Source organism: Salvia splendens, chromosome 22 (genome assembly GCF_004379255.2).
Source record: "Salvia splendens isolate huo1 chromosome 22, SspV2, whole genome shotgun sequence".
Taxonomy (NCBI): domain Eukaryota; kingdom Viridiplantae; phylum Streptophyta; class Magnoliopsida; order Lamiales; family Lamiaceae; genus Salvia; species Salvia splendens.
Window position 1 is genome coordinate 13860747 of NC_056053.1, and position 13313 is coordinate 13874059.

The following is a 13313-nucleotide window of genomic DNA, read 5'->3' on the forward strand; positions in this document are numbered from 1 at the left end:
TTAACTATTACATGCCACATGACATGACTGCGAAAGTCATCAATGCTGCTCTCTATAAACAAATTGTGTCTCAACCTAGTGTTTTTTCCCTATAAATATACCCAACCTCTTTAATAGTTCTCCACATTCTCATTTCTTCTTCCATTTTTATTCAAAAAATCAGTTTCAGTGTGTCTACATTCATATGATATGAACAACAACTCGAATCTTGTCTTCAACATTTTAGACACACCCACATTGACACATAAGCTCAACATTGATCAACTATTGAAAACTAACACAAGTGCAATCTTATTCCTCAATACTTTTACCCAACTAATATATTAACAATTTTGAGTACAGATATAGTACAAGTTTAAATTTTGAAAAAAATTTCAAATCCCTCCAAAACATAAAATGTGAAACACAAAAAGTCAATTATTAAATTATAATTTGGAACTTAGTGAAAATACTGTATATGATAGACTTTTCTCTTTGCCCATCACCCATATATCATTTAAATATTGAAAAAATATGAAATCCCTCCAAAACCAAAATGTGAAACACAAAAAGTCCATTATTGAATTATATTTTGGAACTTACTGAAAATTTATTCTATTGCATAAAATTATTTAGATAAGACCCCAACAAATGGATAGAAGATAAACCCCAACATGTCAAAAATCGTCAAATCAAATGAGGAAACATTCTAATCCATCTACGGGCCCCACCACTAACTCCCAAATTATTTTAATTTTCCAACTAATTTATTTCCAAATTCAAATTTTAAAACAAGTCCTAAATTCATTACAACTCCTAACTGCTAATTGCCGCTGTTTCGCTCTCTGGGATTAGTAGAAGCCCGGCATCTTCATTACACTTCGCTTTCACGGAAACAAGCAAGCTCGTGGCTTTGCTTTTGCTTTTGCTTTGGTGCGGATTTCATCATTACTATCTGTTAATTTGGTTTCCCCTGAAGATGGGATCGGATAGAGCTCTGCAATCTCGGGGATGACAGTGTTGAAGCGGCGGATTGAGTCGAGATTTGTGGGACAAGGAAGGGTAAAAATGCTGTCTTTATCGACAGCTCGGAGCTCTTTGGAGGAAATGCTGGAGTCTCTGCGGCGAGAGGAGGAGAGCCAGTCGCCGGGGGACTTGCCGCCGGCGCTGCCTCCGAGGCCTAAGGCGACATCTCGTGCTCGCCTTCCTTCGCCCAAGAGGAGGCCGTCTTTGCCATGTGTTGGGAATAAGGAAGGAAGCGGAGAGGAGAGAGAGGATTGTTTTGGGGCTGAAAAAGTTGGGGAATTGGAAGATGGGGAGTTGGCTGCGGATGATGACGTGGGCCATCCCATGAAAAAGGTAGACGATTTTGTTCTGGTTTGCTAATTTTCTTTGATCTCTAGTTGAGACTTTTAATGCTGCGAGACACCATAAAAGGAGAAAAAGGAAGCAAGAGGGTTTATGAGAGTATTATTGTTTTTGTGGTGGATTTTGTTTCACAATTTTATTGACATGCTTGAGTTCTAGCTCGATGCTTCATGGTGACTATTTTTATAACTTCAATGACAAAGTTTGAATCTTTATGAAATTAGATGGTTCTTCTCTAAGATAGGCCAGAGGTTTAAATTGCCTGCAAGCTTACCTAGATTACGCGAAAATGCAACTTTTCCTGTCTTGTTGTTTGTTATATTGTGCCTGGTTTACTTGCATTTTGTTGTGCTGGACACTGAATCATTAGGCTGGGGAAGTTGAAGCTCCGGATAGTATATCAAGTAGAATAGTGGGGAACATGAAAAAGAGTTGGGCTCATGATTCTTTATAACAATGTGCAGAATGTTGTGTTTTTATATTGCCCAGATGTTGGGGATTTTTCTGTTTCCATTTAGGATTTTACTCTTGGTTTCTCATTGTAAGTGTTGATGTGTAACTTTAGAAACTTCGGGTTTGGTGTCGACGACATGACGACCTATGGGAATCTGGGCAAATAAGATCAAACTCGGGGGAGAAATCTTTGGTTCTGCTATCGGATGGAACTGTTAGTTCATTTCATTCGTCATCTGTTCACTGTTTTCTTACATTTTACATGAATTGTGTATCACTACAAGAATTATATTACTGTAGGTTGTGACAGTTCCGAAACAAGACCTCCTACCAGCCAATCCGCATATACTCGATGAAGTTGATGAGCTTGCACAACTGAGTTATTTGAATGAGCCTTCAGTTCTTCACAATCTCCAGTATAGATATACAAAAGATAATATATATGTAATACTCGATTCAAATCTTTTTTGTTTTCTTATTTATAAGTTAGCAATTGTCTCTAACTTAAACAATTTGCTGTGTGTGCTCTACATAGAGTAAGGCAGGCCCTGTATTGCTAGCAGTCAATCCTTATAAAAGTGTCCATATGTATGGGGATGATATAGTCGCTGCTTACAGAAAGAGCCTTTTGGACAGTCCTCACGTTTATGCTACTGCTGATGCAGCATATAAAGCAATGATAGCAGGTGCTATATAATACCTTAAAAACTCGGTGAAAGGCTTGCCTTGTAGACGTATTACTCTGGCTGAGATGCTAATTTCTCTTTCATTTTGCTACTTTTTAAAATTTGCAGATGAAGTAAACCAGTCTATCATTGTCAGGTTAGCTGCAGTTTTGATAAAGATTTCCTTCTGCTGTTTTTGTTCCATGCTGTAGTTTTTATTGGAAGAAATAATTTCCTGTTGTGTGATCTTTAGTGGAGAAAGTGGCGCTGGCAAGACTGAGACAGCTAAGATTGCAATGCAATATTTGGCAGCTCTTGGTGGAGGTGGCGATGTAATAGAATCGAAAGTCATGCAAACAAGCTACATACTGGAGGCTTTTGGAAATGCCAAAACAGCCATGAACAACAACTCCAGCCGATTTGTGAGTTCACTCTGAATTAATTTCTTTCCTACTAATTCAAGAGGTAGCCTATGTTTGTTTTTGGAAATCAACATAGGGAAAACCTTGTTTGGTAACACTCAGGATCCATGCAGGGAAAATTAATTGAAATCCACTTCAATGCTGCTGGAAAAATGTGTGGTGCTAAAATACAAACCTGTAAGCATGCTTCTAATGGTCAAGTTGAATTATGAAAAAGCTATTCATTCAGTCCATTCTTAGTCACATTTTTTAGTGACATGGCTTTTCTATTTTGTTCATGTCCAATGTTCAATTCCTCAATCATGAACAGTCCTCCTTGAAAAGGTCAGTATGTGTATCAACATCAGTGAGTTTGTTCTCTAGTCTGCATATTTATAATGGACTGGAATTGATATAATTCCATGTTTTATCAGTCAAGAGTTGTTCAGTTAGCCCAAGGAGAGCGGTCATATCACATTTTCTATCAGCTCTGCGCTGGTGCTCCTTCTGGTCTCCGAGGTTTGTTCGCAGATTTGCCCAATTCTTTGGTTTTCCTCACGTATCTTGTTCTTTCCTTGTATGCAAATGAAAATTATGAGAATAATTCAAATATTTTTGGACTTGGTGTGGCATATGAAAAATCTTTGTTAGCAACTGGTGTCAGTGTTACATGCTAGTAGGAGTTCGTGGTTGTGAAGTGAGAACGTAATTTACCTTGTTACATACAAAAGCATGAATGTAGCTTATAAGATATACTGTTGATGATGCACAATTCTTTAAACTCTTTTTTTAAAATCATCTATTGCCTATAACACGTTTATAGCTTTTCTGGAAGTATTATGACTGGAAGATGTGGCACATAATCTTTTTTATTTTCCAGGTAGGCTAAGGTTAAGAGGTGCTTCTGAATACAAATATCTCAATCAGAGTGAATGTTTGGAGATCCCCAACATTGATGATGCTCAGAAGTCTCATGATCTTACGGTAAATGACACGTCTTGCACATGTGCTTTATATTGGTCAGCTAGTCCCATTTGTTTTGCCCTTGGTACTTCGTTACACAACCACCCAACCTGTATTGTATCTGAAGAGGTTTGAAACTTTAGTGAGGAAACTGCTGCACCGATGGGTAAAATAATAGACCATAGTTTCTATAGAACTTTCGAGTGTTTTCAGCATCTTCCGTATTTAAGCTAAAGTTATTAATTCCCGAATATGTTCTACTCTTAGGGAGCCTTAGATTCTATCAGAATCTGTAAAGAAGATCAAGAGCACGCCTTTGAGATGCTTGCTGCAGTTTTGTGGCTGGGGAACATATCGTTTCTTGTAACTGACAATCAAAAACATATTGAGGTTGTTTCTGATGAAGGTATTTGCATGTTCTGATTCATTTTCTCAATCCTCTTTCACTAGTCATTAATCATCATCCTCTTAATTAAAGTATTGTTAGTGGAGAATGGTAACCACCTCCGTCCCACAGGAATATGCACTTTGAGTTGGGTACGGGTTTTAATGCACAATTGAAAGAGTAAGAGAGAGATAGAAAGAAAAAGTAATTAAAGTATTGTTAGTGGAGAATGGTAACCACCTCAATAGAGAGAAAAAGAGTTCCAAAATTGGAAAGTGTATATTCTTGTGGGACGGATTAAAAAGGAAAGAGCGCATATTCTTGTGGGACGGAAGGAGTAGTAGTTACATTCAAGGGAATTCTCTCTGGGGATTTACTATGGGAGACTCAGTAAAGAAATTGTTTGCATTTTTATTTTCCCTTAAATTAAATGGTTAAGAGTCTCCTCAGGCAATAATCTTTGTGTTCATCATAGATACAGAATATTGTGCAGTTTCGAGATTAGGTTTATGCTTATCTTCTGACTTAAATATCTGAATTAATTTCCTTATATATAGCTGTTACAAATGCTGCTGGCTTGATGGGCTGTTTCGAGCAAGACCTGATACTTACTCTGTCAACCCGGAGGGTACGAGCTGGAAAGGATGAGGTCACCAAATCTCTGACGTTTGAACAGGTTCATAGTTTCAAAGATCGTTAATTTCCTAACCACGTGCACGCTCATTCCAACAATTCAAATACTTCATGCTAGTTCTTTATGGTTTACTTTCATATGTTACCGGATGGTTTGTTTGCAAAACCATCACACTTATGCCATGTCGGTTTTTTCTCACGTTTAGGCAATTGCCACAAGAGATGCATTAGCAAGTTTTATTTATGTGAGCTTGTTCGAATGGCTTGTGGAGAAGATAAACTTATCACTTTCCATGGGGAAAGATAATATGGGCTGCTCAATAAGCATTCTTGATATGTGTGGATTTGAATCACTTAAGGTATACAATGATTGATATTTTCCTTTACACATATTATGGTGCAGTTGTGTCCCATTTTAAATAATCTTACTGAGATTCTTTGACTGCTTTTTTGCACCAGAAGAATAGCTTCGAACAGTTTTGCATCAATTATGCTAATGAGCGGCTCCAGCAACATTTGAATCAACATCTCATCAAACATGAGCAAGAAGTAAGTATCATACATATCTTCCAATCTTTAGGTTTTAAAAAAGCATTACTGGGGATACTTCATACATTTATTTTGTTTTTTGTCTTTGCTTCACAAGAATACAAGATATAGCCTGTAACGATTATTAGTTGTGCATCCATAAGTAAATACTTCTGCATTAATTATCTGAATGTGCAATTAACTTAATGCAGACTGTTTTGTTTGAAAATTGTGCATTAAATATTTTAGCATAACGCTTCTGATATTGATATTTTCTTCTTCGTGCTGGTGGAATGCTCTTCATTACAGGAGTATGAGTTAGATGGAATTGACTGGAAAAAAGTAGATTTTGAAGACAACCAAGAATGTCTAGATCTTTTTGAGAAGGTACTCCTATGCAGAGAAGTCTCTCAAAGCGGTGCTATTATTGTTGTAAAGTAGGGTATTTTCTGATTTGAAATAGTTCTTCTGTTCATGTCTGGGGTTAACATGAAGTGAAGGGCCATTCAAGCCTGTTTACTAAGACACATGAATCTGAACCTTAAAAAAATGCACCCAGCTCTTTTTTTTTCCGTATCTTCTAACTGTTACTGTATTATATCTGACTTTTACATGCTTTTGTTACTAAACAAATTATGCCGCCTTACTCTTATCTTCACAATGGTATGTTTCAACAGAAACCTAGTGGGCTGATGCTGATACTGGATGAATTATCCAATCTTCCCAAAGCTACAGATTTAACATTTTCTGCTAAACTTAAGCATCACTTAAGTAATAACCATTGCTTTCAAGGAGAAAGAGGTGGAACATTCCGCATTCGTCATCATGCTGGGGAGGTATGTAGATTGCAGATTGAAACTTTAGTTGCTCTGCTGTGTTACTTGTTCATATCATGGACCATAATATGCTGGTAATAAGTTATTATGGTGGTTCTCATGGTATGCATCTGTTTACTGTTGATAAGCTAATTGAAATTGGAGCTACACAAACACTGTTCATGCTTATAAGAAATCCATCGTATTTATTGTATTATTGGAACCTATGTTTGTTACTTTAATTGCAATAATGAAGGTTTGATCCATACACGCCACTTAATTCTGGATATAAAAATTGTTTATGTTATATTTTAGGTATATTAAGTTATAACTGAAGTTTATTTTAGATTGATTTATATTGACACGAGCTTTGTACTATAGGTTCTTTATGAGACAGAAAAATTCTTGGAAAAGAGTCGGGATCCAATACATTCTGAAATTATCGAGCTACTCGCATCCTGCACTGGTCGACTTCCTCAATCTTTTGCCCTTCTACTAGAGCAATCCCAGAATCTAGATAGTGCATCGGTGCAGTCAGGGATGTCAGTTTGTAAGAAACAAAGTGTTTCCACAACTTTCAAGGTGATAAAGCTTGTTCTTCCATTCTTCTAGCAATATCATCTTGCTTGTGGGATACTGATACAGACCAAACAGGAGAACTCATCCCAAAAGACTAACCTGTTAGGAGAGAGAGCCCATTTAGTCTATATACCCCACATCAGTTGTTCTTACTACCGATGTGGGAATTGAGTCCGTAACATTCGACCCTCCTTTAAGGGCCAACGTCCTCGTTGGTCACGGCTGGTTCTTTGCCAGGCCACCACTCCGAGTTCTCGTTGGTCACGACCACGTTGGTCACGGTGGATTCTTTGCCCGGTCACCACTCCGAGCAGTCCCAAACACACTCGTTGGTCACGGCGAGTTCGTTGCCCGGCCACCACTCCCAGCCGTTTGGGCTCTCAATGAAAGCACCAATTGATAAGGGAAAGACCCTTATCAAGTGAAAAAGATAAAGAAAGTCGCAGAGAAACCGTGCTCTGTCGACAATCGGAAATTCTAAACGGAAAAACTAAATAAAGATAAAAGACAATAATTATTTCATTGATTGAATAACAATAGGTCCTATTTATAATACTCCTATGAATAACCTAACTTGGTGAACAAGATAATAAAGATATGGAAAAAATATGATAATATAATAATAGAGATATGGGAGATATTTCAGAAGATATAATCGTATTAGATACTCTATGTAAACAAAAGAACAAAGCTGGATAAAATGATCTGATTCTATTTAAGCATGATGTTTCCACCTTTGTTAAAGTAATGATATTTAATTAAATATGTTCTCTATATACTACAGTATATTTGTTAGGAATAAGATTTTCTCACCATATATCTTATCTTTATCTAATTTGTTGTTACTTCTGTTCACTATTACAGGGGCAGCTGTTCAAATTGATACAACATCTGGAAAGCACAAAACAACATTTCATTTGTTGCATAAGACCAAATAATAAGCAGATTCCTGGTGCATTTGAAAAAGATATTGCCCTGAGGCAGCTTCGTTGCTGTGGGATTCTGCAAGTTGTCAGGATTTCGAAGTCTGGGTATCCGATGCAGATGACTCATCAAGAGTTTACAAAAAGGTAAAGCATCGAATCTTAATTTCCATTCACACTGTATGATTTGTGTATAGTTTTCTGAAGACGTGCTGGTGTGAATTTCAGGTATGTGTCCCTACTCGGGGAAAATAAGGATAGTCAAGATCCGTTAAGTCTGTCAATTGCCATTCTGCAGAAGTTCGGTATCTTGCCAGAGATGTACCAAGTTGGCTATACAAAGTTATACTTTCGAAAAGGACAGGTGATTTTGTGTCTTTTTACATCTGTTGACTTCCTAAAGCAATTCATTGGCTGTTTATCTTCTGTATTACATCGAAAAGATAACATTTGCATGTGTTGTTTCTGGAAACTCAACAACTTTTTTGTGGAACAACAGATTGATATTTTGGAAGATGCTAGAAAACAAGTTGTTCAAGGTACCCTTGAGGTGCAGAAGTGTTTCAATGGCCGTCATGCTTACCAGGACTTCCGTAAACTCAAGGAAGAAGTACTGACATTGCAATCATGTAAGGCCAGCTTCTACAGCTCGGTTTCATACTATAGAGTATTACTTCCCTCAATGATTTTTTTTTTCAAAAATATTGTTTTCAAGGAACCAAATCATTAATGTTTTTCTAAAATTGTAGTATTACATTATCATGTGTTATTATTCTCTCTGTTTTCTTTGCACCAGTTCAACAAATTATCACATGACTTTTACTTTTGTTGATTATTAAACAAATGCAGATATTCGTGGTGAAATTGCTAGAAAGGAGTATGGTGCCTTACTTGGGTTGAAAAGGCAGGTTATCCGTACGAGGCCAGACAAGTTGTTTATGGCGACTGTGCAAATACAGTCTGGTAAACTTCTGTTTTAGGAATAGCAGATATATTAGCATCTTGTGCTATCCTAATAGAATTAAATGGCTTTTGCAGTAATTCGTGGATGGTTGGCCCGCAAAGAGTTTAATCACCTCTGGAACTCTAAACAGTTGAATGTTAGTAATCCGAAGCATGGCGGGAGAATTTCTGAAATCAAGGTACTTAGCTGCAAAAGCCATGTGTTCAAATAGCGTGAACTCCTTTTGTTGGATGTTTATTTATAACCTCAAAGCTGGGTTGAATGAATTGAGTAAATTTAAGAGTGCATGAGTCACCTCCTCCCTCTCTCTCTTCCTGAACTGATCCATTATTTTGGTGAACAGGATCCGCAACAAGAAACACTGTCGTTGGTTGTTGAAGAACTACAGAAGCGTGTGTCAATGGCGGAAGCAACACTTGGACAGAAGGAAACAGAAAATATGGGTTTGAGAGAGCAGGTGGTACAGTATGAAGCGCGATGGTCGGAATATGAAGCCAAGGTGAAATCCATGGAGGAGACGTGGCAAAAGCAGATAAAGTCTCTACAAGTGAGTTTGTTTATTGTGTTTTATCATGAACTTGTGGTAATTTCGCACATATAGCAATGAAGCTACAAAAATGTCGTCGTCATCTACTTTCTAAGGAATTAATACTAATGTCTTGTACAGTAACTTTGGCTTTTAAGGGCTGTGTTTATTTTGGTATATAGATTAGATTAGCAATAGTATATGATTTTGAGTATGTCATTAGCCTATGTTACTTGTATGTATCTAACTATCATTAAGGCCTTTAGAGTGCTTATTCGAATCCTCGTCTTTCTGGGCAGATGAGCTTGGCTGCAGCCAAGAAGAGCCTTATTGCTGAAAATGCTATAAACCCTGCTAGAAGGCTCGATGGAGCACAATCCCCTCCATTTTACGAATCCGAGGACATGTCTATGGGAACTCAGACTCCGGGTGGTAGCACCCCAATGAGATATGCTAACAATGGTATCGATGACACAAATGGAAGTTTGAACCCGGTGAGCCATCTGACCAAGGAGTTCGAGGACAGAAGACGAGCTTTCGATGAAGAAGCACTAGCAGTTGTAGAGGTCAAGTCAGACCAGTCGCCTATACATGCTGTGGAGGAATTCCGGAGGCTGAGACAGAGGTTTGAAGCATGGAAGAGAGATTACAAGGCGAGGTTGAAGGAAGCAAAGGGGAAGGTGTACAAGCTGGGCCGAAGCGATGCAGAGAAACACAGGCGGAATTGGTGGGGGAAGAAAAGCAAGAGAGGATAGCATAGTGCTCGGGGATATGTATATATCAATTTTGTTGTTGCATTGTAAGCCTCGATTGTTCGTTCTCCCGTGTTCGTGTATAGTATCTACCACCGTGTAATTAGTGTATGGAACGAGGCCCGGATGTAATACGTTTAGGAAACGATCAAGTTTGAGGTTATGTAATTCCATTCTCCTTTTGTAGATGAACAACATTTTGTTGGGGAAAATAGTAATGCACTCAACTCAAATAAATAATCTACACATTGTTATATCTGTCCATGTTGATTGATTATGATCCAGGGACAAACTTGGTTGCGTAGACCCAGGCGTTGTTAGCGACCGGGTTGTCGAGATGATCCAAGAGGTTCTCGAGGGGTCCTTTTCCGGTGACGATCGCCTGGACAAAGAATCCGAACATGGAGAACATGGCAAGTCTTCCGTTCTTGATCTCCTTGACCTTGAGCTCGGCAAATGTGACGGGGTCGTCGGCCAGGCCAAGTGGGTCAAAGTACTGGCCGCCTGGGTAGAGGTCGTTGCCCTCTCCGACTCCATCAAGGCCGTTGATTCTAAATCCCTCCACGAGTCCCATGAGCACGACTTGGAATCCAAGAACTGCTAGAATGCTCTGAGCATGGACCAGATTGGGGTTGCCAAGATAGTCTAGACCGCCCTCGGAGAAGATCTGTGCACCGGCCTTGAACCACACGGGCTCCTTGAAGCTCACGCTGACCCATTTTTGAAGAACCTCTGGTGTGATGCATCCTAGAGCTCCAAGCATGGCCCATCTACCATGAATAACCTACAAAGATTTGAGCAAAAAATAAGTAGGCGTTTAGACAAGATAATAGTGAGATGAGTCAAAATAGAGATCGTTAGTCTAAGATTATATTAGTGATAGACATTGTGGACACGAGCCGAGACACATTGTCACAGATGAATTTTTGATAAACAAAAAAAAAGGCAACTGAACGAGAGATAAGATTAGACATGACTTTTAATCACGAGTAAATAGGACAACTGAACGACCCTTAATAAAATAAAAATATGTACCTCGAGAGCCCTGTTCTTGGCAAAGGCCTCGGGATCGGCGGACAAACCGGCCGTGTCCCAGCCGTAGTCACCGGGGAATTCTCCGTTAAGGTAGGAAGGAGTCTGAGCCGAGAAGGGTCCCAAGTACTTAACACGGTCGGGTCCGTACCACAAGTCATTACTCTGGTCATAAAATCATCGTTGTTAGCAACTAAATACTAGATCATATTATTACAATGTGTGTGGTTGTGAATGGATCATTACCATGGTGTATTTGGCATTGCCCATTGAGACAACATCTCTGAAAGGGTTGGCATTCTTGGTTTGGCCCAAGAATGGGGTTGCTTTCACAAGGGTTGTGGAGCTAGCCATTGATGCCATTTCTTTGAGATCTTTTTTTGTTTAGGCTGTGTGTTTGGAGATCAACTTTAAGCTTGAGGTTGTAACTTATTTGAAGAGTGGAGAGATGAGTGGTGAAGATTGCATGTGTGAAAATTGTGGCTGCTGATGACTGCCAATTAGCAATTGCAACACTCAGCCAATCAGAAGCGTTTTTAGGATTGGAGTATCTCCATATCATATCCTATCCTCTCTATCCAATATTTATCTATTTAAATAATTATGGAATTGCCACGTCAAAATATTAGTACTCCCGTCCCTCCGGTCTATGATTAATTACTTGTTCTAAATTCACTTACACACAAGTTTTTTAAAAATATAATGGAAAATGAGAAGAACAAGTGCGACTCCTAACTACATCCGTCCACAAAAAATGATAATAAATAAATTTTACTATTTTCGACAGTCCATCAAAACTAGACCAATTTTGGAATAACATTTAAATACTACTCCCTCCGTTCCGCGGTAATTGAATCATTTCATTTTCAACACTTATTTTGAAAAAAATGATAATAAATAGTTAAAATGGATAAATAGTAAAGTAAGAAAGAGAAATATATAGACAAGTCTCTTATCAACATTATTCTCTCTTTCACTTTAACTATTTATTACTCCCTTCGTTCCATAGTAATGGAGACGTTTTTTTTCGGCACAGAGATTAAGAAAAAATTGTGTTAGGTGTGTTAAGTAAAAGAGAATAAAATGGAAAATGAAAAAGGTAGAGAGATGAAGAGAGAGAAAAATAAGAAAGAGTAAAGTAGATGTGGAAAAATATGTTGACTTTTACTAAAAAGGGAAATGACTCTATTACTATGGAACGTACCAAAATAGCAAAATGACTCTATTACTATGGAACGGAGGGAGTATCATTTTTTCAAAACAAGTGCAGAAAATAAAATGACTCAACTACCGCGGAACGGATGGAGTACTACTAATAATATGATCATACGATCCACTAACATTACTTCTCTCTTACCTTTTCCCTCCTCTCTTACTTTACCAATTGCACATTAAAACCCATGCCACACACAACTATGTCTATTTTTGATGCACGGAAGTAGTATTAGTTTTATAACAAAATGTGAATGAGAATGAGTTAGTGGAACGTAAAGTCCATTAAAAAATAGTAAAAAATAAATGACACATTTAATTGTGACGGAAAATAAGGAAACTTGAAACAGTTCATGAAAAGAGGGAGTAATTCATCATTGTGCCAAATTCCGATTCAATTATCAAAAGAATTATTGTATGCCGTGCTACAATTATCAAAAGAAAAGAAAGGTTAGAATATTCTATATGAAAATTGCTCTAATTATATCATAATTATAATTAACAAAATATAATTAAAATTAATAAATGTTTTTCAAAAAAGTAAGCAAATGAGAAAATAGAAAAAAAAGAGTAAAATGGGCGTTTGATTAAAAAATGAAATGGGCCAAACACTTGAAATTAAAAAAATCTGAAATGGGCTAAAAGCTTACTAAATGAGCCCAATATAGGAAAAGGGAAACAAAAATTAATTGCGGTGAACGTGGATCGAACACGTGACCTTCAGATCTTCAGTCTGACGCTCTCCCAACTGAGCTATCCCCGCAATGCGTATAGTAAACACATTAATTAGTAATTGCTGGGAATTTGTATTAATAATAACTTTAATACTATTGTATAAGAATTCGTATTAATAATATATTCGAATATATAAGGATAACATATATTCGACCGTCCATCTCTAAATTCAGGAATTTATTCTAAACATGTGTAATATTTTATTTATTCGAATCGACGCAACATTATCATGGCTATGCAAAATGTATTTAACATACTACTACATTTTTTTTTTAATTTGGCGTAGAAAACGAAAAAATGGCTGATATTGACAAAAGATATAGTCAATTTTCTCGTTTATATTTCGTCAATTCTTTTCTTGCGCATTGGTAATTTTCAGTCCCAAAAAACTACAACTAAA

General features: G+C 37.5%; 2 protein-coding genes and 1 non-coding gene across 4 annotated transcripts; 1 reads left to right on the forward strand and 2 right to left on the reverse strand.

The window, feature by feature from the left end:
* The first annotated feature begins 785 nt into the window (after window positions 1-785).
* Window positions 786-10190, forward strand: LOC121786083 (myosin-2-like). 2 transcript variants are annotated; one of them, XM_042184609.1, is made up of 24 exons: window positions 786-1338; window positions 1913-2014; window positions 2101-2244; window positions 2336-2486; window positions 2595-2622; window positions 2719-2887; window positions 3001-3064; window positions 3198-3211; window positions 3301-3385; window positions 3747-3850; window positions 4097-4235; window positions 4772-4890; window positions 5054-5206; window positions 5307-5396; window positions 5685-5762; window positions 6053-6211; window positions 6572-6772; window positions 7634-7839; window positions 7921-8056; window positions 8192-8321; window positions 8542-8655; window positions 8731-8834; window positions 9000-9203; window positions 9482-10190. In XM_042184609.1, exons 1-24 carry the CDS (start codon window positions 991-993, stop codon window positions 9935-9937), a joined length of 3498 nt encoding a protein of 1165 aa, XP_042040543.1. In that variant the 5' UTR covers window positions 786-990; the 3' UTR covers window positions 9938-10190. The 2 variants fall into 2 exon arrangements, with proteins under 2 accessions (XP_042040543.1, XP_042040544.1); XM_042184610.1 differs by lacking the exons at window positions 786-1338; window positions 1913-2014 and having other exon boundaries at window positions 2113-2244; window positions 2313-2486.
* LOC121786086 (chlorophyll a-b binding protein 13, chloroplastic-like) lies at window positions 10071-11376 on the reverse strand. Its single transcript, XM_042184612.1, has 3 exons — window positions 11213-11376; window positions 10970-11131; window positions 10071-10718 (listed from the first exon to the last, which is right to left on the reverse strand). Exons 1-3 carry the CDS (start codon window positions 11327-11329, stop codon window positions 10209-10211), a joined length of 789 nt encoding a protein of 262 aa, XP_042040546.1. The 5' UTR covers window positions 11330-11376; the 3' UTR covers window positions 10071-10208.
* A 1492-nt stretch (window positions 11377-12868) lies between these two features.
* Window positions 12869-12941, reverse strand: TRNAF-GAA. The gene has a single exon. It is a non-coding gene; the product is annotated as a tRNA-Phe (tRNA).
* Between the last annotated feature and the right edge of the window lie 372 nt (window positions 12942-13313).